The 21346-nt window shown below is 44.9% G+C and overlaps 1 protein-coding gene, 1 non-coding gene and 1 pseudogene across 3 annotated transcripts in view; all 3 read left to right on the top strand.

Annotated features, from left to right (window-relative positions):
- KANSL2 (KAT8 regulatory NSL complex subunit 2) overlaps positions 1-10502 on the top strand; it is a 28850-nt gene extending 18348 nt beyond the window's left edge. Inside the window, exons 8-10 of one of the 2 annotated variants that reach the window (XM_049783434.1) lie at positions 1755-2008; positions 8220-8339; positions 9898-10502. In XM_049783434.1, the coding sequence (XP_049639391.1) occupies positions 1755-2008; positions 8220-8339; positions 9898-10020 (497 nt within the window). In that variant the 3' untranslated portion in view covers positions 10021-10502. The remainder of the gene's footprint in view (positions 1-1754; positions 2009-8219; positions 8340-9897) is intronic. The other variant, XM_049783435.1, reaches the window with a different exon arrangement.
- On the top strand, positions 9566-9700 carry LOC126023093 (small nucleolar RNA SNORA2/SNORA34 family). Its single transcript, XR_007500305.1, has one exon. It is a non-coding gene; the product is annotated as a small nucleolar RNA SNORA2/SNORA34 family (small nucleolar RNA).
- A 2545-nt stretch (positions 10503-13047) lies between the features above and the next one.
- Positions 13048-13779, top strand: LOC126022663 (protein ABHD14A-like; annotated as a pseudogene).
- The last annotated feature ends 7567 nt before the right edge of the window (positions 13780-21346 follow it).

Below are 21346 nucleotides of genomic sequence, written 5' to 3'. Positions count from 1 at the left end.
AGATTCAATCCTCGGTGTCTTAAATGGTTCCCCGAGCCAGGAATGATTTCTTTTTTTTTTTCTCGATTTCTGAGCTCATAGAAGGAGTAACCCCTGAGCATCACTGGTTGTGGCCCAAAAACAAAAAAAGATTCAGAAGATGGCAGTATATAATTGTGTTTTGGGGAGGCCAGAGTGATAGCACAGCGATAGCACAGTAGGGCATTTATTTGCCTTGCATGCAACCAACTTGGGTTTGGCCCCAAGGAGAGGAGGTATTCTTTTTTTCTTCTTTTTGGTTTTTGGGTCACACCCGGCAGCGCTCAGAAATCGCTCCTGGCAGGCTGGGGCAACTACATGGGACGCTGGGATTCTGGATTTGAACCACCTTCCACCATGGATGCCTCCAAGGCAGACACTCTACCGCTGTGCGAGGAGGTATTATATGCTGTCTCTGTTTTTTTCTCTTTGAGATCATGACAGTAATCCTGTACTAATATCACTTCCCCTTAAAAATGGGGATTAGGGGGGCCGGTGAGATGGCACTGGAAGGTAAGGTGTCTGCCTTGCAAGCGCTAGCCAAGGAAGGACCGCGGTTCGATCCCCCGGCGTCCCATATGCTCCCCCCAAGCCAGGGGCAATTTCTGAGCGCTTAAGCAGGAGTCACCCCTGAGTGTCAAACGGGTGTGGCCAAAAAAAAATGGGGGTTGGGAATGTATTTTCTGTCAGATTGCTACCTAGTTATTAATGACTAGGCATATTTTTCCCAGTTAGTTCCTCCAGTGGATTATGTTTTTGGGCCACACCCAGTGATGCTCTGGGGTTACTCCTGGCTACGTGCTCAGAAATCGCTCCTGGCTTGGGGAACCTTATGGGACGCTGGGGAATTGAACCACGTTCCACAGTTCGTCCTAGGCTAGCGCGCTTAAGGCAGATGTCTTACCCTGCGCCACCACTCTGACCCATTCATTTGATTTATTATGTAAGCATTTTGGAAATGCAGTTCACAGGTTTTTCTTTTCTATTTTTTTCTGTGTGTGTGGTGGTGCTCGGGTTACTCAAGCACCATGATTACAAATATATTTGTAAAAAATATATATATATTTGTAGACCACCCCCCTTCACTAGTGCAACCTTCCTACCACCAATGCCCCGTCTCCCTCCTCCCTACAACCTTACCTCCTCCTCACAACTTCACAGTTTTTTCTAAACTTTCTGTTTTTCAGCAGTGCAGAAACAACATTGTATCACTTGTCTCTGGATGGGATAGAAAAAGACCTGTAAACTGTTCATGTCATGACATGTTTCCTAGGAATAGGTGTCAGTTCCTAGGATTTTTTTTTTCCATTATATTTTGCTTAGCAGTTTTATCATGTCTGAATTAATTTATGAAGAATTTGTGAATTGGTTTGAAATTACTGGTACAGCTAGTTATGTTTATTGTCATTTATATTTAGAAATAACGGGCCCGGAGAGATAGCACAGCGGTGTTTGCCTTGCAAGCAGCGATCCAGGACCTAAGGTGGTTGGTTCGAATCCCGGTGTCCCATATGGTCCCCGTGCCTGCCAGGAGCTATTTCTGAGCAGACAGCCAGGAGTAACCCCTGAGCACTGCCGGGTGTGGCCCAAAAACCAAAAAAAAAAAAAAAAGTTTTTGATTTTTCTCTATCAGTTGTAACCACTTCGAGTCCAGACCGTAAGTTTTACATAGTAGACAGCTGTTCTATTTTGTGCTTTCTACAGATATTTTATTTCCCTTGACCATTTTCCTATAGATATTTGTCAGGACACGAATCAGGTTCTCTTCAAATGCTGCCAGGGGTCTGAAGAGGTACCCTGCAACAAACCAGTTCCTGTAAGCCTCTCTGAGGATCCTTGCTGTCCACTGCATTTCCAGTTGCCTCCTCAGATGTATAAATCCGAGCAGGTACTGTCTGTGCCAGACGATCTGGACGCCGGCCCCATGGATCTGTACTTGAGTGCTGCTGAACTTCAGCCCACTGAGAGTTTACCTCTGGAGTTCAGTGATGTAAGTTAGAGAAGCCTTATGTGTTGATGGTGAGAATAGGTTTATCTTTTTATGTCTAGGAGGGGGGCTATTAAATTTTTAATGACTTTATATGATAGCATATTCATTTAGAGTGAGTATGAATTTCCCCAAGTTTCTCCCCTCCCTCCCCTTCCTCCCCTACACCTTCTAGGGTGTAGTGCCACACCTGGCAGTGTTTAGTTCCTGACTCTGCTCAAGAGTGACCCTAATGATATTTGGGGACTATATGTGGTACCTGGAATTGAACCAAGGTCAGCCACAAGCAAGGCAAGCACCTTAACTCCTTAACTATCTCCACAGAAGTCTTATTTTGTGTGATTTGGTTTTGAGGCCAAATCCTGGAAATACTTGGCTATTCCTTGGCTCTGGGCTTAGGAGTATCCCTTAGTGTGGTGTTCAGTGTGTGTGGTGCCAGATATTTGAACTAAGGATGGTGGGGTGCAAGGCAAGCACTTTAATGCCCATATCATCTCTCTGGTCCCACCCACAGGAAGAAATTTTGTTTGAGGGAATGATAAGGGAAATTGTAAGCTATTAAGGGAGTTGGAAAGTTAAAGTTATGGTTGGATTTTGTAACAGGAAATTTAGTACCCATCTATAAGGTGAGAGATTCTTTTTTGTTTTGGGGCCACTCCTGACTGCACTCAGGAATTACTCCTGGCAGGGCTTAGGGGACCATATGGGATAACAAGGATTGAACCCCAGGTCGACTGCATGCAAGGGAAGCATCCTATGTGGTGTACTATTGTGCTGGCCTCAGGTGAGAGATTCTTTTTTTGTTTGTTTTTTTGTTTTTGGGCCACACCCAGCTGTGTTCAGGGGTTACTCCTGGCTATGTGCTCAGAAATAGCCCCTGGAAGGCATGGGGAACCATATGGGATGCCAGGATTCGAACCAACCACCTTAGGTCCTGGGCCGGCTGCTTGCAAGGCAAACGCCGCTGTGCTATCCAGGCACAGTGAGAGATTCTTAATACCAAGAATTCTAAAGTTTACTCTTCGTAGTGTAAACTTGTGTTTTGCCTCTGTAATCAAGTTTTTTGTATTTAATGTTCCTCAACACACACACACATTAATGTGTCCCCCCAAGAATGGATGAAATGTTTTCTGTATGTTTCTTGACTGGTCCCAACTCAAATTTATAGTTTTATTTGTATCCTGAAGTAGTTCTACCCTTCTATTAACCTTAGGGATCCATTGGCATTCTTTCTGTCTTGGCTTTTTACTTAATCTTTAGCCTTCTAAATTTTTTTTTTATTTTGAAGATAGATTTTCTAAATTTGATAATAAAGTTGACTTGTATATAATCGTGTTATTTCTGTTTTCAGTGCCAGGAGTTGGACTCAGAGTTTACATATATAGAAGGTGCAAACTATAATCAAGCCACTTCACTGCTCCAATCATAACATTTTTGTGGGTTTGCTCCTTGTGAGAATTTAGCCAACTGGCCAAGCCTTTTAGCACTAGAGCCCAAGGATATGGTGCTCTTGGGCTCTGCATTGCTGGGACCTTATACTTAATGATACTGGGGACCTTTAGGAATATACTCAGCAGTGCTTGGTGGAAGTGGGAGATACATGCAAAGTATGTGTCTCTGACCCATGTGCCAACTTCTGGATCCCCAGCTATACCTTTTGGGGAGAGGGTGCACACCCAACAGTTCTCCAGCTATTCCTTGCTCAATGCTTGGGAGACTGTGTGTGATGCCAGGGATTGAACTGGGGTTTGGCTGCAATCCTATCTCTCTACCCCACTAACATTTAAATTGAAAGGCTAAGGAAAGACTGTTTACATGTCCTCACAGTATTGCATATTACTTCGAAATAACTGAAGAGGTGGTACTGAAAATAAGCTGATAATTTTTTAAGTAAGGACTAGGGAGGGTCAGAGAGATAGTACACTTGGTTTGCATCCTGCTGGCCCAATTTCAAATTCCTCATTGTCCCTCAAGCATCTTTGCGTATAGCTCTAGCAGCTCCTAAGAAGCATTATTGATGTCTGGGTAATTTTTGTCATAATACTGATTCTAACTGCTTCTTAAGAGATAGGTGCTGAGTACCTGGGGCTTTTCCCTTCAATACTTAGGAACACAGGACTATAAAATGGGCAGGGAGGTAAAGGGTCGCCTACAATAGTGCCAGGGATTGAACTGATTGCCTGTGAGTCACATGATCTGTAATGAGTTCTATTTCAGTTTCTGTAATGGCTTTGTGTGGTTTTAGGCCATTATTGGCCATTCACTTAGTAATTACCCCTGGTGGTGCTTGGGTATGTCTGGGATTGAACCTAGGTTGGCCACGTGCAAACAAAGTACCCTGTCCACTGTACTATTGCTCTATAGTTGCCTTTTTTTCCCCTTATAACACTGAGATTTACAAAGTTGTTCATAATAGTCATTTTAGGCATTAAATGTTCAAACACCAATGTCACCACCAAAGTAACCCTCCGTTCACCAGCATCCCCAGACACCCACGCACCACTACAGCCTGCCTCTGCGCAGGCACAAATTTACTTTATGTTGCTTGTTACAACACAAAGACAAATGGAATTATTAAAACTTAGATCAACATAGATCAGTTTGAAAGATTATTAGGGTTGGAGTAATAGCACAATGGTAGTGTGTTTGCCTTGCATGCAGCTGATCTGGAATGGACCCAGGTTCAATCCCCGGCATCCCATATGGTTCCCTGAGCCTGCCAGGAGTGATTTCTGAGCACAGAGCCAGGAGTAACCCCTGAGCACCACTGGGCATGGCCCAAAAACCTAATTAAAATAAATACATAAATAAATAAAATTATTGTAAAATTTCTCCATGGCGTTTCTTCTTTTTTCTTTTCTTTTTTTTTTTTTTTTTTTTTTTTTTTGTGGTTTTTGGGTCACACCCAGCTCCATGCTCAGAAATTGCTCTTGGCAGGCATGGGGGAACATATGGGACGCCGGGATTCGAACTGATGACCTCCTGCATGAAAGGCGAACGCCTTACCTCCATGCTATCTCTCCGGGCCCTCCATGGTGTTTCTAATGTCAATGTCTTAAGGATTTACTGGGCCATGGTTAATACTTACTGAGCCTTGGTAGATTATGTAACTTTTCTATAAGATTTCCGTGATGGGGCCGGGAAGGTGGCACTAGAGGTAAGGTGTCTGCCTTGCAAGTGCTAGCGTAGGATGGACCGCGGTTCTATCCCCCGGCATCCCATATGGTCCCCCCAAGCCAGGGGTGATTTCTGAGCGCATAGCCAGGAGTAACCCCTGAGCGTCAAACAGGTGTGGCCAAAAAAAAAAAAAGATTTCCTGTAATACTACTAGGCTGACCCCTACTTATAAAATATTGAGGTGTGGTCTAGAATTTGTAGATCCAAAACAAATTTGGTGGATTGGAAGTTTGGTAAGATTAAGTAACAGAGTGGGCTGTTTCTTGGAAGGCAAAGGGTTTAGCGTTGGACTGCTAGATTCATGCTGAAAGGGAATTCTCCATAATTTTCTCAGAATGCCACAGATGTATCAGCCTGGACCAGACTACCTGAGAAGTATTGGCGTCATTCTTTTCTTTTAGGTATAATTGCTTTTTAAGTGGTTTCTTTCACAAAGATTCCTACAGTGAGAATCAGAAAAGGACCTTACTGGTTCCAAACCATTCCAATCACAGTGATAACAATTACTTTTAATTATTTATAGGGGGCCGGAGAGATAGCATGGAGGTAGGGTGTTTGCCTTGCATGCAGAAGGACGGTGGTTCAAATACTGGCATCCCATACGGTCCCCCGAGCCTGCCAGGAGCGATTTCTGAGTGTGGAGCCATGAGTAACCCCTGAGCGCTGCTGGGTGTGACACAAAAACAAAAACAAAAACAAAATTTACAAGATAACTAGGTATTAATATGAGTTAAAGTCAGCCTTTCAATCTAGGTATAATGATAGTTATTCTGCATAAATATAAATATAAATATTCTATGCTTTGATCCAAGGATAGGTGACTCTTGGATCCTGATTGAATGTATTATTTTTCTTTCTAAGATGGGAACAAAATGTGGATTATAGTGTCTTGACATTTAAAGTAATTATATGAGGACAGAACATTAATACAGTGGGTAGGGTATTTGCCTTGAATTGTGGCCTCCTGGGCCATATTGAATTCCCCGGGTGTGTCTCCTCTGAGTGCAGAGCCAGGAACACTCCCAGATGTCACCCAAAAACAAAATAATTTTTTTTTTGGTTTTTGGGCTACACATGGCAGCACTCCTGGCTGAAATTGCTCTTGTCCGGCAAATCCTGGTCTGTCCTGTGTTGGGTGGGTGCAAGGCAAACACCCTACCACTGTGCTACTGCTTTGGCCCCCCAAAATAATAATTTTTGTTTGTTTTTCGGCCATACTTGGTGACACTCAGGGTTACTCCTGGCTATGTGCTCAGAAATCGTTCCTGGCTTGGGGGACCATATGGAAGTCTGGGGGCTTGAACCGTGGTCCATCCTAGGCTAGTGTGTGCAAGGCATGCCCTCTGCCACTGCTCCAGGGCCCCAAGATTTTTTTTTTTCCTTTTTGGTTTTTGGGCCACACCCAGCGGTGCTCAGGGGTTACACCTGGCTGTCTGCTCAGAAATAGCTCCTGGCAGGCATGGGGGACCATATGAGACACCGGGATTCCAACCAACCACCTTTGGTCCTGGATCGGCTGCTTGCAAGGCAAACACCGCTGAGCTATCTCTCCGGGTCCCCAAAATAATAATTTTTAAAAAATAAATCATTCCTGATATGTTGTTTAATGGTATTTCTGTTAATCCTTTCCTTTTTTGGTATAGATATTAAGAAAAGTTTAATTCCAAGGGTCCTGAAATAATTGAGGGAGGGACTAAGATGATTGCCTTGCCTTAATTTGATCCCTAGTGCCACATCCAATGCCATGCCAGAATTAAACTGCTTGCATTGCCAGATGTGACACAAAAACACACAAGTAAATTAAATTTTAATTATATAGGGGAGGGAGGCAAAAAAATTTTTTAATTATATAATAATTGTGTATAGTACAGAATTACAGAAGGCCATATATTTACTTGAGAAGATGGGATTTTATGGATAGTAGAAAAGTTTTAATTTCTGCTTAAATCTAGTAATTTTAAAGTTATATTTGATATATATTTTATATTTAATATAAATTTAATATAGTTATATTTAATATATATTTTAAATATATTTTTTAAGCAGGGGGAGGGGAGGGGCATGTAGACCAGGGGACTATTCCTGACCTATTCCTTGGGGTTCTTTCTTTGATGCCAGGGATAGAACTAGACTTGGCTGCATTCAAGGCGAGTTCATTTATGATTTTTTTGGAGGGTGGGTGGTGTGGCTACACATTCAACAACACTCAGGGTTTGTTCCTGGTTTTGTACTAATGGATCAGTCCTAGTAGACTCCTGGTACCTAAAGGATGGCAGGGCTCAAACCCAGGTTGCCTGCATTCAAGGCGAACACCCTACCTTCTGTACTATCACTCTGGCTTATGATTTAAAAAAATATTTTTTCTTTGATTCTGGGGGTTGATTGTCGGCCCTTGATGTGTACTCCATTGCTGGCCCACACTCACTTGATGCTCATTGACTACTCTGGACATCATGCTCAGGTGTCACTCCCAGCATTGCTCAGCAATTTTACGGTATAGGAAATAGAACCTGGGCTTCACACATGCAAGCCATTCCATGCATTTCAGCCCTTTGGACTGTGTCTCAGATTCCGTAATTCTAATTTCTTTAAGAGGTAATACAGAGGTTAATGTACCTACCCTTATGTGTAGCCAACCTAGGTTTGATTCTTATCACCACATGATTGCCAGAGTACTGCCAGCAATAAGCCCTGAGCATCTGTGACTGTGGCCCCAAAACCAAAAAAATAAACTCTTGAAAACATGTTTACATAATGACTGGCTTAAAGGGCTGGAGAGAGAGTACATACATCGGGTAGGGTGCTTTCTTTGCATAAAATTGACCCAGACATTCCATATGGTCTCTGAAGCCTGCCAGGATCAATTTGAGTGTAGAGCCAGTAGTAAGCCAAGTGCCGCCGAGTGTGGCCCAAAAAAACAAGCAACAGCAACCAAATAAAGGTGGACAAAGAGGTAAAGAAAGTATAAAGGATTTGATTTGAAAGTTTCTTAAAATTTCAGCTTGCTGTTGCTGATAGTTTCTTTCTCTTTTCCCAGGACTTGGATGTTGTAGGTGATGGCATGCAATGCCCTCCTTCACCTTTGCTTTTTGATCCTTCACTAAACCTTGAAGATCATTCAGTCAAAGAAATTGCTGAAGCTTCAGTGGATATTTTGGCAAGTGATGAAACAATCCTAGCCAGGCTTCCCTCATATAATGATTAGCCAGGCAGAGGTTCCCTAATGCCTATCATGTACTCCCAGGAGTTGGGCGTATCATCAAAAGTAGATTAAAGGGGCCTGGAGAGATAGCACAGCGTTGTTTACCTTGCAAGCAACCGATTCAGGACCTAAGGTGGTTGGTTCGAATCCCGGTGTCCCATATGGTCCCCTGTGCCTGCCAGGAGCTATTTCTGAGCGCAGACAACCAGGAGTAACCCCTGAGCAACACTGGGTGTGGCCCAAAAACCAAAAAAAAAAAAAAAAAGTAGATTATAGGTGGGCTGGAGCGATAGTACAGCAGGTAGGGCATTTGCTTAGTATGTGTTTAATCCTGGTATCTATATGGTCCCGAGCCTGCCAGGAGTAATTTCAGAAGTAATCCCTAAGCACACCAGATGTGGCCCCCAAACAGAAAAGATTAAAGGTGTCTCATAGGACTTTTGCTCAGTTTACTTTAAGGAAGGTACTTTAAATCTTTTTTTGGTTTTTGATTTTTGGGTCACTCGGGTTACTCCTGGCTATGTGCTCAGGAATCGAACCGGGTCCCTCCCAGTCGGCCACACGCAAGGCAAACGCTTTGTGCTATCTCTCCAGCCCTGGTACTTTAATTCTTTCTTTTTTTTTTTTTTTGGTTTTTGGGCCACACCCGGTAACGCTCAGGGGTTACTCCTGGCTATGCGCTCAGAAGTCGCTCCTGGCTTGGGGGACCATATGGGACGCCGGGGGATCGAACCGCGGTCCGTCTCCTAGGCTAGCGCAGGTAAGGCAGGCACCTTACCTCCAGCGCCACCGCCCGGCCCCGGTACTTTAATTCTTTAGAAATTAGGGCATAAATGTATTTGATAGAATCACTCAGACAAGAAATCTAGATTAAGTGTTCCTTTTAAGAGAAACAGTTCAGTCTTGGAACATTTTGGAGGCATATATCCTTTGCTAGGTGGTGCTCAAGGTTACTCCTGGATCTATGCTCAGGGATCACTTCTGTGGGCTTGGGGTACCAATTAGGGTATTGGGGATTAGACATAAGGTCAACTGTGTACTGGGAAACACTGTGTCTGCCCTGGGTAAGACATACACCCTACCCACTTTACTATTACTCCAGCCTCTGGAATTGTTTCATAGTAGACAAGTTAAGAACAATTTGGCTTTTTTTTTTCTGAGCTTGCTTGAGTAGATTATCAATGGCCCTGACTGAAGACCAGTAGTTATAATATAGCTGTTGGTTTCAAACAGAGGCCCAAAAAAAAGACTCTTCCTGTGATCTGTTGGCTGTTCTGGAACATCAGGAATAGCTGTTTCATTGGGAAGAAACAGCCCATAACTCCTAGTCAGCAACCCTCAAAAGTGACTTCTGACCAGAGGAACCAAATTAAATTTTTATGACCCCATCAGCTTCCCATGGTTGATTTATTTCTGCCTTCTTATTGTTACTGTAAATGTGCATTAATAAGTCAGATACCTGCTTCTGAACACAACCAGTGACATAACAGCATACTCTTCTTTCATTTAACAGGACCAGGTGCACATGACTGGAGATGGCTGTAGATCTCAGAATTCTGAAAAGGGCTCTGTGCCGTTGCCTCAAAGTGGAGTAGTCACTACAAATGGGAAGCCAGAACCCACTTCTGTCAGTTGATAGTTTGGAAAAACCATCGGAAGGAAATTAGTTTTCCATTCTTTAAGTGTTCCTGGCCCTTTCACTAGATAACAACCTGGACTGTCTTTTGTTTCTTTTTGGGTTACTGAATGCTTTAGTCAAACAAAATCAGATCTTGGGGGAGGAGACCAATAGTATCTAAAAGTTATGGGTGACTTCCCATTCTGGGCAGGAAAAATGTGATTCTACAAAGTATCTTTGTTACAAGACTTGGAAAATTGGGGAGGAATCCATAAAGAGAGCTGTATACCCCTAGGATGTTGATACATTGAATGGTCCTCAAATTAGCTCTGATTTATAAACCTCTGAGAAAATAGTCCAGAGGACTGAGCCATTTGATTAGCCATCCAACTTGTTTCTGATCTTTGTACACTTCTGTAGTAGTTATGCTATGTAAGATATAATTAAAAAGTTACTGTATATAGTTTATATTAAACGTTATGAAAATGTAAATCATTCAATTGTGTAGTCCAGAGTATTTATTTTGGTCCTTAGGCAGCTATCTGATTGAAATGGGCTAACCGGCCAGATACATTTCTTTTTTTTTTTGTTGTTTTTTTGTTTTTCGGGCCACACCCGTTTGATGCTCAGGGGTTACTCCTGGCTAAGCGCTCAGAAATTGCCCCTGGCTTGGGGGGACCATATGGGACGCCGGGGGATCGAACCCTAGTCCTTCCTTGGCTAGCCTTTGCAAGGCAGACACCTTACCTCTAGCGCCACCTCGCTGGCCCCATTTTTTTTTTTTTTTTTTTATAAAATCTATTTATGGGGTCGGAGCAGTGGCGCAAGTAGTAAGGCTTGCTAGCCTTACTGAGCTAGCCTACGACGGACCACAGTTCGACCTCCTCCCATAACCCCGCCCCCCTGTGTCCTATATGGTCCCCCAAGCCAGGAGTGATTTCTGAGCGCGTAGACAGGAGTAACCCCTGAGCATCAATGGATGTGGCCAAAAAACAAAAATTAAGCACCATGATTAATTGTAGTTGGGTTTCAGTCATGAACAGAACAAACACCCCCTTCACCAATGCAACATTCCCACCACCAATGCTCCCCCCCTCCTGCCTGTATCGTGACAGACATTCTACTTCTCATCTTTAACATTGTCATGCTAGTTAGTGAAGTTACTTCCCTAACTGCACTTACCACTCTGGTGAGCTGGAGCTGGATACATTTCTATCCCAAGAAGAATATGCATTACTAGTGTCAGCCAAACTGGGCCCACACTGCTGGTGTCCACAGGGCTTTGCAGGCAAGACTTAACAAATATCTTAGTCTTATTAGAGAAGCCCAGGGCCCTATGACAAACCTGTAGCCCAGGAGAGAATGGAGAGGTGGGTTTGGGACAAGGGTAAAGTCAGATTGAGAACCTGGTAAAGTAAAAGGATACAGCCAAGGGGCCAGTGAGATAGCACAGTGGGAGGACGTTTGCCTTGCATGCAGATGGATGAGATTTGAATCCCGGCATCCCATATGGTTTCTGGAGAGGTAACACAGTGGTAGGGCATTTGCCTTGCACACTGTTGACCCAGGCCGGACAGTGGTTCGAATCCCGGCATCCCATATAGTTGTCCTCCGTCCCATGTCCCCTCACCCCACCCCTGCCTGCCAGAAGCGATTTCTGAGTGCGGAGCCAGGAGTAACCCTGAGCACTGTTGGGTATGGCCCAAAAAAAACAACAAAGTTGAAGAAATGGACACTTCTTCAAAGAAGAAATATAGGGGCCGGAGAGATAGCATGGAGGTAGTACGTTTGCCCTGTATGTAGAAGGTTGGTGGTTCGAATCCCGGCATATCATACGGTCCCCTGAACCTGCTAGGAGCGATTTCTGAGCGTAGAGCCAGGAGGAACCCCTGAGCTCTGCCGAGTGTGACCCCCCCACCCTATATAATATATATATATATATATATATATATATATATATATATATATATATATATAATACATTTTACCGTATTTTCCAGCGTATAAGACAACTTTTGAAACCAAAAAAAGTCAACCGAAAATCGGGGGTTGTCTTATACGCTGAGTATATCCCGAAAAATGTTTCAATATGCTGCTAAACGAAAATTGTCTGAATATTGCCACAAAACGAAATTTCCAACTCGATCTTGCACCAATCACTGCCAGGCTGCTCGGACCGCCTCTAACTCAGCCAATCCAAGCAGGCTTTTTATGCATGCAAATTAGACAATGTTCTGGACCCGAATCTACACTGTAAAAAGCCTGCTCAGTTTGGCCAGAGTCAGAGAGGAAGTCTATTCCAGTAGAACCTTTGAACCTTTGCTTGTTGTGATTGGCTCACTGTGGTACATACAGTTGCAGCACAGGGACGTTCTGTCTGATACAGCGAATATAGGCCTAAACCTATGTTTTAACTGCAAAATTAGGGGGTCGTCTTATACGCCCAGTCGTCTTATATGTCGGAAAATAGGTATATAATATATATTATATATAAAATATTATTACATATATATAATTCTCTTTAAACACAAAATTATTTTATAATTTATTATGAAATAATCTAATGATTGGTTTATTTGTGAGCCAAAGCCACATGTTACGAATGAAGTTGGAATTTTTCCCACGGCACACCAGATATTTCTCATGGCAGTGTGCCCCGGCACAATGGTTGAAAAACGCTGGTCTAGTGCTCCAGCCGCCTGAGTTGCCAAGGCAACCGCCAGCATCCTGCCCCTCCACCGCCCTGCCTGGCATCTTTTGGTTCTGCGCACTGAAAGCCCCCGTTGGTGCTGATGCTCCGGGAGAGGAGATGTTGATACTGATGCTCTGGGAGACTGATGACGGAGCTCCGAGTCAGGAGGCGAGTGCGAAGGGGAGCATCCGAGGATGTCCGTGGCCAAAAAGAAGAAGAGTCTGCCCTTCGTCCTCCCCTCGTATGGTCCTGTGCCAGAAGGGGCTGCCACTGCCCATCCACCTACCACACCGGGGAGCCTGGGGGGGGGGTGGGCCCTTGGGAGACATCCCGAAGATTACGAAGAGATTGAGACAGACATGAATCAGGCCCAGCTTGCCCTGATAGTCCTGTCCCTGCTGCTCTTGCTGCTGCTGTACATAGGGGTGCCACACGCCCCACGGCAGACCAAATGGCCCTGGTTAGACCCCGATGTTTCATCCCTGCCTGGTATCTCATTTGGAGAAACCCCCCATCTTTCACCGTGAGGTGTTCCCGCTCCAACAGGCATGCAGGCTGGACGTGGTGCTGCTTCATGGAAAAGCCTTTAGCTCCTTCACCTGGGAGCAGCTGGGCACAGTGCAGGTTCTGGCACATAGGGGTTATGGGGCTTTGGCCACTGATCTCCCAGGTTTTGGGAACTCAGCACCCATTAAGGAAGGCAAACACAGATGTGGGATGGGCAGAGCTGCTGAAGCAAGTGCTGAAAGCATTGTAGGTACAGAAGGGGGTGCTAGTAAGCCCCTCACTGAGCGGCCAGTATTCCCAGCCCTTCCTGATACAAAGTCACCAGCTGCTACATGGATTTGTGCCCGTTGCATCTGTCTACAACCAAAACACCCGGAACCAGTTGTGGGCTGTGAAGACCACAACACTCATCATGTACGAAGATATGGACCAAATTCAGTCCATGGAGTCCATGCAGCAGCTCCACTACCTTCCCAACCACTCTGGTGAAGCTGCACAACGCTGGCCATGCATGCTACCTTTAGAAGCTGCAAGACTTACACTTGGCCCTCCTCAACTTCCTGGACAACTTGCCTTGAACTCACCCAATGCTCCCGCCCCTGAGCTGAGACTGCTTGTGTTCCTCTCCCTACTGCCAGAGAGCTAAGTCTTGTCCTTACCTTTCAACTTGCAGACTTAATAAAAAGTATGTTTGTCGTGTGAATAAAAAAAGAAATGAAAGGTGGGATGCCACAACATACACTACAGGAATTCAAAGGGTTATCAGGGATTACTTTGAGAATGTGCCATGAAAAGAGAAGATAGAAGAAATGGCATAAATCTTTGAACTCCTGGGCCCGGAGAGATAGCACAGCAGGGCGTTTGCCTTGCAAGCAGCCAATCCAGGACCAAAGGTGGCTGGTTCGAATCCCGGTGTCCCATATGGTCCCCCATGCCTGCCAGGAGCTATTTCTGAGCAGACAGCCAGGAGTAACCCCTGAGCACTGCCAGGTGTGGCCCAAAAACCAAAAAAAAAAAAAAAAAAAAAAAAAATCTCTGGACTCCTATAACTTCTGAAGGTTGAACCAAGATGATTTGGAATACCTGAACAGACCTATCACTATCAAGGAAATTGAAATGTAATCAAGTCTTCCCAAAAACAAAAGCCCAGATCCAGATGAATTCACTAGTGAATTCTTTCAGGCCTTTAAAAAGGCCCTACTGCCCATCCTTTTTAGGCTTTTCCAGAAAACTGAAGAAACAAGCACCACAGAGACTGATATCCTTAATTATTACAGACAAACACACTACACACTCAACAAAATTCATCAAGAAGATCATACCATGCCCAAGTAGGATTCACCTGAACATTCAAAAATGGTTTAACATAGCAAGTCATCAACATAATATACAATACCAATGAAAGAAAAAAATCATGATCATATCAATAGATCGCAGAAAAAGTATTTGAGAAGATAAGCACCCACTCATTATAAAAATTCAAGATTGGAAATTGAAGGAACTTCTCAATACAGTCAAGTCCACTGACAAGCCCAAAGCAAATATACTCAAAAGGGAGGGAGGGAGCTTTTCTCTAAAAGTTGGCATAAGACAAGGTTGCCCACTCTCACCACTTCTATTCAACATAGTACTAGAAGTGATTACCATAGCAGTTAAGAAAGAAAATTATATTAAGGGTATCCAGATAGGGAAACAAGTCAAATCTCACTATTTGTGGATGACATTTATTTAGAAAGTACTCAAGAGAGCCGTAGCAGTGGCGCAAGCGGTAGGGCTTCTGCACTGCATGCGCCAACCTAGGAAGAACTACAGTTCGATCCCTCAGCATCCCATTTGGTCCCCCAAACCAGGAGCAATTTCTGAGCACATAGCCAGGAGTAAGCTCTGAGTGACACCGGTGTGGCCAAAAAAAAAACAAAAACAAAAACACAGAAACTAAATATGAAAAAGCTAAAAAAGTTTTTTTGTTTTGGGGCCACACCCACTTTTATTGCCCACTGTGTTGTTCCAAAAACATTCCTTGTTTTTTTTTTTTTTTTGGGGGGGGGTCACACCCAGCAGCACTCAGGGGTTACTCCTGGCTCTGCATTCAGATATTGCTCCTGGCAGGCTGGGGGACCATATAGAATGCCAGGAATTGGGCCCAGAGAGATAGCACAGCGGCATTTGCCTTGCAAGCAGCCGATCCAGGACCAAAGGTGGTTGGTTCGAATCCCGGTGTCCCATATGGTCCCCCGTGCCTGCCAGGAGCTATTTCTTTTTTTTTTTTTTTTTTTTTTTTTTTTGGTTTTTGGGCCACACCCGGCGATGCTCAGGGGTTACTCCTGGCTGTCTGCTCAGAAATAGCTCCTGGCAGGCACAGGGGACCATATGGGACACCGGGATTCGAACCAACCACCTTTGGTCCTGGATTGGCTGCTTGCAAGGCAAACGCCACTGTGCTATCTCTCCGGGCCCATTTCTGAGCAGACAGCCAGGAGTAACCCCTGAGCAATGCTGGGTGTGGCCCAAAAACCAAAAAAAAAAAAAAAAAAAAAAAGAATGCCAGGAATTGAACCTGGATCTGCCCCGGGTCGGCTGCAGGTAAGGCAAATGCACTACCTTCTCTCTGGCCCCAAAACAATAGATTTTTAAAGGGTCTGCATGGCCTTGCATGAGGTATGGCTCATAATCTCTAAGGCCTTTTTTATGTTTTTGGTTTTTAGGTCACACCTGGTAGTGCTCAGGAGTTACTCCTGGCTCTTCTATGCTCAGAAATTGTGCCCAGGCTCAGGGGACTATATGAGATGCCGGGATTTGAACCACTGTCCTTCTGCATGCAAGGCAAACGCCCTACCTTCATGCTATCTCTGTGGCCCCAAAATAGATTTTTATAGTAAATGGCAGACTACAAAATTAATATGCAAAAATCCATGGTTTTCCTATATACAAATAATGAAAGAAAAGGAAGATATAAAAAGTTTCCATTAGGGCCCGAAGAGATAGCACAGCGGCGTTTGCCTTGCAAGCAGCCGATCCAGGACCAAAGGTGGTTGGTTCGAATCCCCGTGTCCCATATGGTCCCCCGTGCTTGACAGGAGCTATTTCTGAGCAGACAGCCAGGAGTAACCCCTGAGCACCGCCGCGTGTGACCCAAAAACCAAAAACCAAAAAAAAAAAGTTCCCATTCACAATTGTGCCTTAGAAGATCAAGTACCTCAGAATCAACTAAAGAGATGAAAGACCTCTCCAAAGAAAAGTCTAAAGCACGGCGTTAAGAAAAACGAGGACACAGGAAATGGAAGCATATATGCTCATGTGTGTGTCGACCCAGTCAGCCAGTGAGAATCAACTTCTGTGTTCCCCTGAGTTGATGACCAGGAAATAATAATCAGAGATACTTCGTTCCACTCCAACAATGCTTATATAGGTCAAGAAAAACTGGTAGGACCACAGACATAGCAGAAACATTATCTGGGGAGGTTTGAGGCATCAGGGAGAAAGAAAATAAGCATAAACCTTGGGGTTTAGGAATGTTTTTGGGAGGTCTGGAGTGATAACACAGCGATAAGGCATTTTTGCCTTGCACACAGCCAATACAGAACAGACCCTGGTTCAAATCCCGGCATCCCATATGGTCTCCTGAGCCTGCCAGGAACGACTTCTGAGCGCAGAGCCAGGAGTAACTCCTGAATGCCACCAAAAACCAAAAACCAAACCAAAAAAAAAAAAAAAAAAAAAAGGAATGTTGGGGCCAGAGAAATAACATGGAGTTTGTCTTGCATGCAGAAGGAAGGTGATTCAAATCCCGGCATTCCCATATAGTCCCCGAGCCTGCCAGGAGCGATTTCTGAGTGTAGAGCCAGGAGTAGCCCAAGTGCTGCTGGGTGTGGATCCCGCCCCCCCCCCCCAAAAAAAAAAAAAAAGGAATGTTTTTGGAACAACACAGTGGGCAATAAAAGTGGTCTGTTATCTTCTTTAACCAGAGGTCTCTATGAGGGAGGAGGGACAGCCTGGAGACAAACCTGAGCATAACCAACCACTACTCCTGAAGAGATGGTGCCCGTCTTTGTGTTATCCTTGCCACTCTCTGAAGCTTTCACCTCAGAACAGTTGCTCAGTGGGGTTCCATCTACCAGGTGGTTGAGGAACAGTATCACTCATAGATTGGAAGGATTAACATTAAAATGGCAATACTCCCCCCCCCAAAGTATTGTACAGATTTAATGAAATCCCTATAAGGATGTCTATGAGTTTTTTCTTTTAAAACATCATGGGGGGGGGGGGCGGAGAGATAGCATGGAAGTAAGGCATTTGTCTTTCATGCAGAAGGTCATGGGGGGGGCAGGAAGGTGGCGCTAGAGGTAAGGTGTCTGCCTTGCAAGCACTAGCATAGGACGGACCGCGGTTCGATCCCCCGGCGTCCCATATGGTTCCCCCACCCTCCAAGCCAGGAGCGATTTCTCAGTAACCCCTGAGCGTCAAATGGGTATAGCCCAAAAACTAGAAGGTGATCGGTTCAAATCCCGGCATCCCATATGGTCCCCAGAACCTGCCAGAAGCGATTTCTGAGTGTGGAGCCAGGAGTAACCCCTGAGCACTGCTGGGTGTGACCCAAAAACCAAAAAAATAAATAAATAAATAAATAAATAAAAACCATCATTGGGGCTGAAGCGATTGATTATACAGCAGCCTTGCATGTGACTGAATTGGGTTCAATTCCTAGCATTCCATATTATGGTTCCTTGAGTACTGCTAGAACTGATTCCTGAATGCAGAGCCAGGAGTAATCTCTGAGCACCTCCAGATGTGATCCCCCACAAAAACAAAACACTCCTGAAATTTATATGGAACAATAAACCTGAATACCTAAAGCAATCCTTGGGAAAAAGAAGATAGAAAATAGCACTTTCCCTAACTTTTTTTTTTTTTTTTTTTGGTTTTTGGGTCACATCCAGCAGTGCTCAGGGGTTACTCCTGGCTTCATGCTCAGAAATCGCCCCTGGCAGGCTCAGGGGATCATATGGGATGCCGGGATTCGAACCAATGACCTTCTGCATGAAAGGCAAATGCCTTACCTCTATGCTATCTCTCTGGCCCCCAGTTTCCCTAACTTTAAACTAATATAAAGTGGTAGTAATTAAAATAGCACAGGGGCCGGAGAGATAGCATGGAGGTAGAGCATTTGCCTTGCATGCAGAAAGACAGTGGTTCAAATCCCGGCATTCCATATGGTCCTCCGAGCCTGCCAGGAGTGATTTCTGAGTGTAGAGACAGGAGTAACCCCTAATTGAGCGCTGCTGGGTGTGACCCCAAAACCAATAACCAAACCAAACCAAAACATAAAAGTAAAGAAATAGGGGCCAGAGAGATAGCACAGTGGTAGGGCGTTTGCCTTGCAAGCGGCAGACCCAGGACCAATGGTGGTTCAAATCCAGCATCCTATATGGTCCCCCGTGCCTGTCAGGAGCAATTTCTGAGCATAGAGCCAGGAGTAACCCCTGGGCACTGCCGGTTGTGACCCAAAAACCAAAAAAAAAAAAAAAAAAAGCACAGTATTGGAACAAAGATAGACCCTTCGATCAGTAAGATAGACTTAACTATCCTGATATAGATCCTCAAATATAAGATCAACTAGTCTTTGAGCAAGGAGCAAGAAATAGAAGTGAGGAAAGGAAAGTATCCCAACAAGCCAAATTGCTATGTATTGATCAACTACACACAAAAACAAACACACAAAAACTGCAAAACTTTCATGCTGTGCACAAGTCAAATAAAAATGGATTAAAGGAATCAAAGCAATAGCACAATGGTAGGGTGTTTGCCGACCTGGGGCCACACCTGGTGACACTCAGGGGTTACTCCTGGCTATGTGCTCAGAAATTGCTCCTGGCTTTGGGGACCATATGGGATGCTGGGGGATCGAACTGTTACAACCAATACCTGTAGTGTTTTGAAAAATTCTTTAATGTTTCTGTCACTAGAATTTGCTATTTTTTCTTTATATGCATAGGACTCTTCTTCCTTTTTGTTTTTGGGTCACACCCGGCAGCACTCAGGGGTTATTCTTGGCTCTACACTCAGAAATCACTCCTGGCAGGCTTGGAGGACCATATGGGATGCTGCGATTCAAACCACTGTCCTTCTGCATGCAAGGCAAATGCCCTACCTCCATGCTATCTCTCCAGCCCCTCTTTCTTCCTTTTTTGAATTCTTCCTGAATATTCTTTCTAAGAACAAAGATCAGCTGGTAGAAGTAAAGAATGGAGGAGAACATGGTGGCAATTCAGTTTCCTCTACAAAGCAGCTTCTAAAAATTCATCATGAGATGTCCTGAACATCCATCATGAACAGGCTTTTTGTTTGGCCATCCCCAGCAATTACCTGAAGAATCACTCCTGGCAAGAGTAGGTTTGATCTCTTGCACTAAAATAATTCATTTTATTCAGTTTTTTGGCCACATCCAATGGTGCTCAGGGCTTACTCCTAGCTGTTCATTTTAGAGATCACTCCTGGCAGGCTTGGGACACCATATGGGGTCCCAGGAATCAAACTTGGCTAATGGTTAGAAATGTTAGAAAGCACTGGAATGCCTAGCCAAGTGGCCAGCCCCTCTGGGGCTACTTGTGTATTCAGACAGGAGCACCTCATATCTGCCCATATGGCACATGCTGTGGTCATGACAGTGCTATGGAAGTCTCATTTCAAGTGAGTGCTAGAGCTGGACCCACCCACAGACTGAAGCTCCAATAGCTGGGGAGGGCAAGGGCATGTGATGGGAAGAAGGAGAATGGGACCTAAGGAATACTGAGCAACACACTTAAGTACTTTGTAGTTGGTGCTCCTTCTGGCATTTCTCTTGCAGTGAGAGCTTGGTAGATCCTGATATTGGATCTCTTTAACAAGCTTTGCCATGGGGTGCAAAGGTTAGGAAGCAATGTGCTGCTCTCTCCACTGGGGCAGTGTCAGGCTCACCTTGACCTTTTTTTTTTTTTTTTTTTTTTTTGGTTTTTGGGCCACACCCGGTAACGCTCAGGGGTTACTCCTGGCTATGCGCTCAGAAGTCGCTCCTGGCTTGGGGGACCATATGGGACGCCGGGGGATCGAACCGCGGTCCGTCTCCTAGGCTAGCGCAGGTAAGGCAGGCACCTTACCTCGAGCGCCACCGCCCGGCCCCTCACCTTGACCTTTTCTTTCTGCTTTTAAATCTCAAGGTTCTGAGAGAACTGTTGCCCCAACAAGTCCCCCTCATGCCTCCTCTCTTCTGTCTCAATCAAGTATTTCCAAAAAATGGTCATAGGTCTAGCAAGGGACCAGGAGTCTTTGTCCGAATACCAGACTCCATTCCATCTCTAACCCCTCATCCACAGCAGTCCAAAGGAGATGGGGAGGACAATGAGAATGACTGGGAATCCTATGAGCTCAGCTACCTGCTCTGACCCTCAAACCCAAGCTTAGGTTAGTGTCTCCTGAAATGGTTTCTGAGCTTCCTGAAAGGGACCACTGTCCCAGGCCTGGACCTTCAAGGAGCAGGGGGCTGGATGGTTCTAAGGGCAGACACCTGGAATAAGGTGGGGGAAGTGGCCCTGGCTCTCTGCCTGTGTACTTCCCTAAAGAGGTTTGGAGAGAAGACAAAACACAGAACCACCAAACTGCAAGAACTGAGAAACCCAACTTTTAATGAAGGTATACAGCTACGCAGGATGCAAACATGCCACCATCTCAGGCCCCTGAGCATCCTGAGGCTCTTTCTCTCTTACCTCTCTGAGCAAGAGAGGTAAGTCAGCAGATGTGGCTGCTGTGGATGGAGAGAGTAAAGTTTCACACAGGGAAAAATGTCTTGGTAACAGAAACGGAGTTTCTAGAAATAGTCATGCTGCATGCCTAATGGCCCTTGGCATTTTGGAGTCTGCTCAAGTAGCTGAGACAGAGGAGGGAGGCCTGGGAGAAGAAAGGCCAAGGGCTCCAGAAGGGTCAGGGTGCAGCCTGCAGCAGAGGCTTCCTCTCCACAGCCCTTGGGTTAATAGAGCTATTGGAAGGAGGATTTCTGTGGATGGCAGGGGCTGGACGTAGGGAATGTCCAGTGGGTGGGATGGAAAACCAGTTACATGGGCAAATGCCCTCAGATGTGCCCAGGGTGCTGGGGCCACTGTCTTCTTAGAACAG

This window comes from Suncus etruscus, chromosome 11, assembly GCF_024139225.1.
Source record: "Suncus etruscus isolate mSunEtr1 chromosome 11, mSunEtr1.pri.cur, whole genome shotgun sequence".
Classification (NCBI taxonomy): domain Eukaryota; kingdom Metazoa; phylum Chordata; class Mammalia; order Eulipotyphla; family Soricidae; genus Suncus; species Suncus etruscus.
This window is presented reverse-complemented; position numbering and strand designations above follow the sequence as displayed.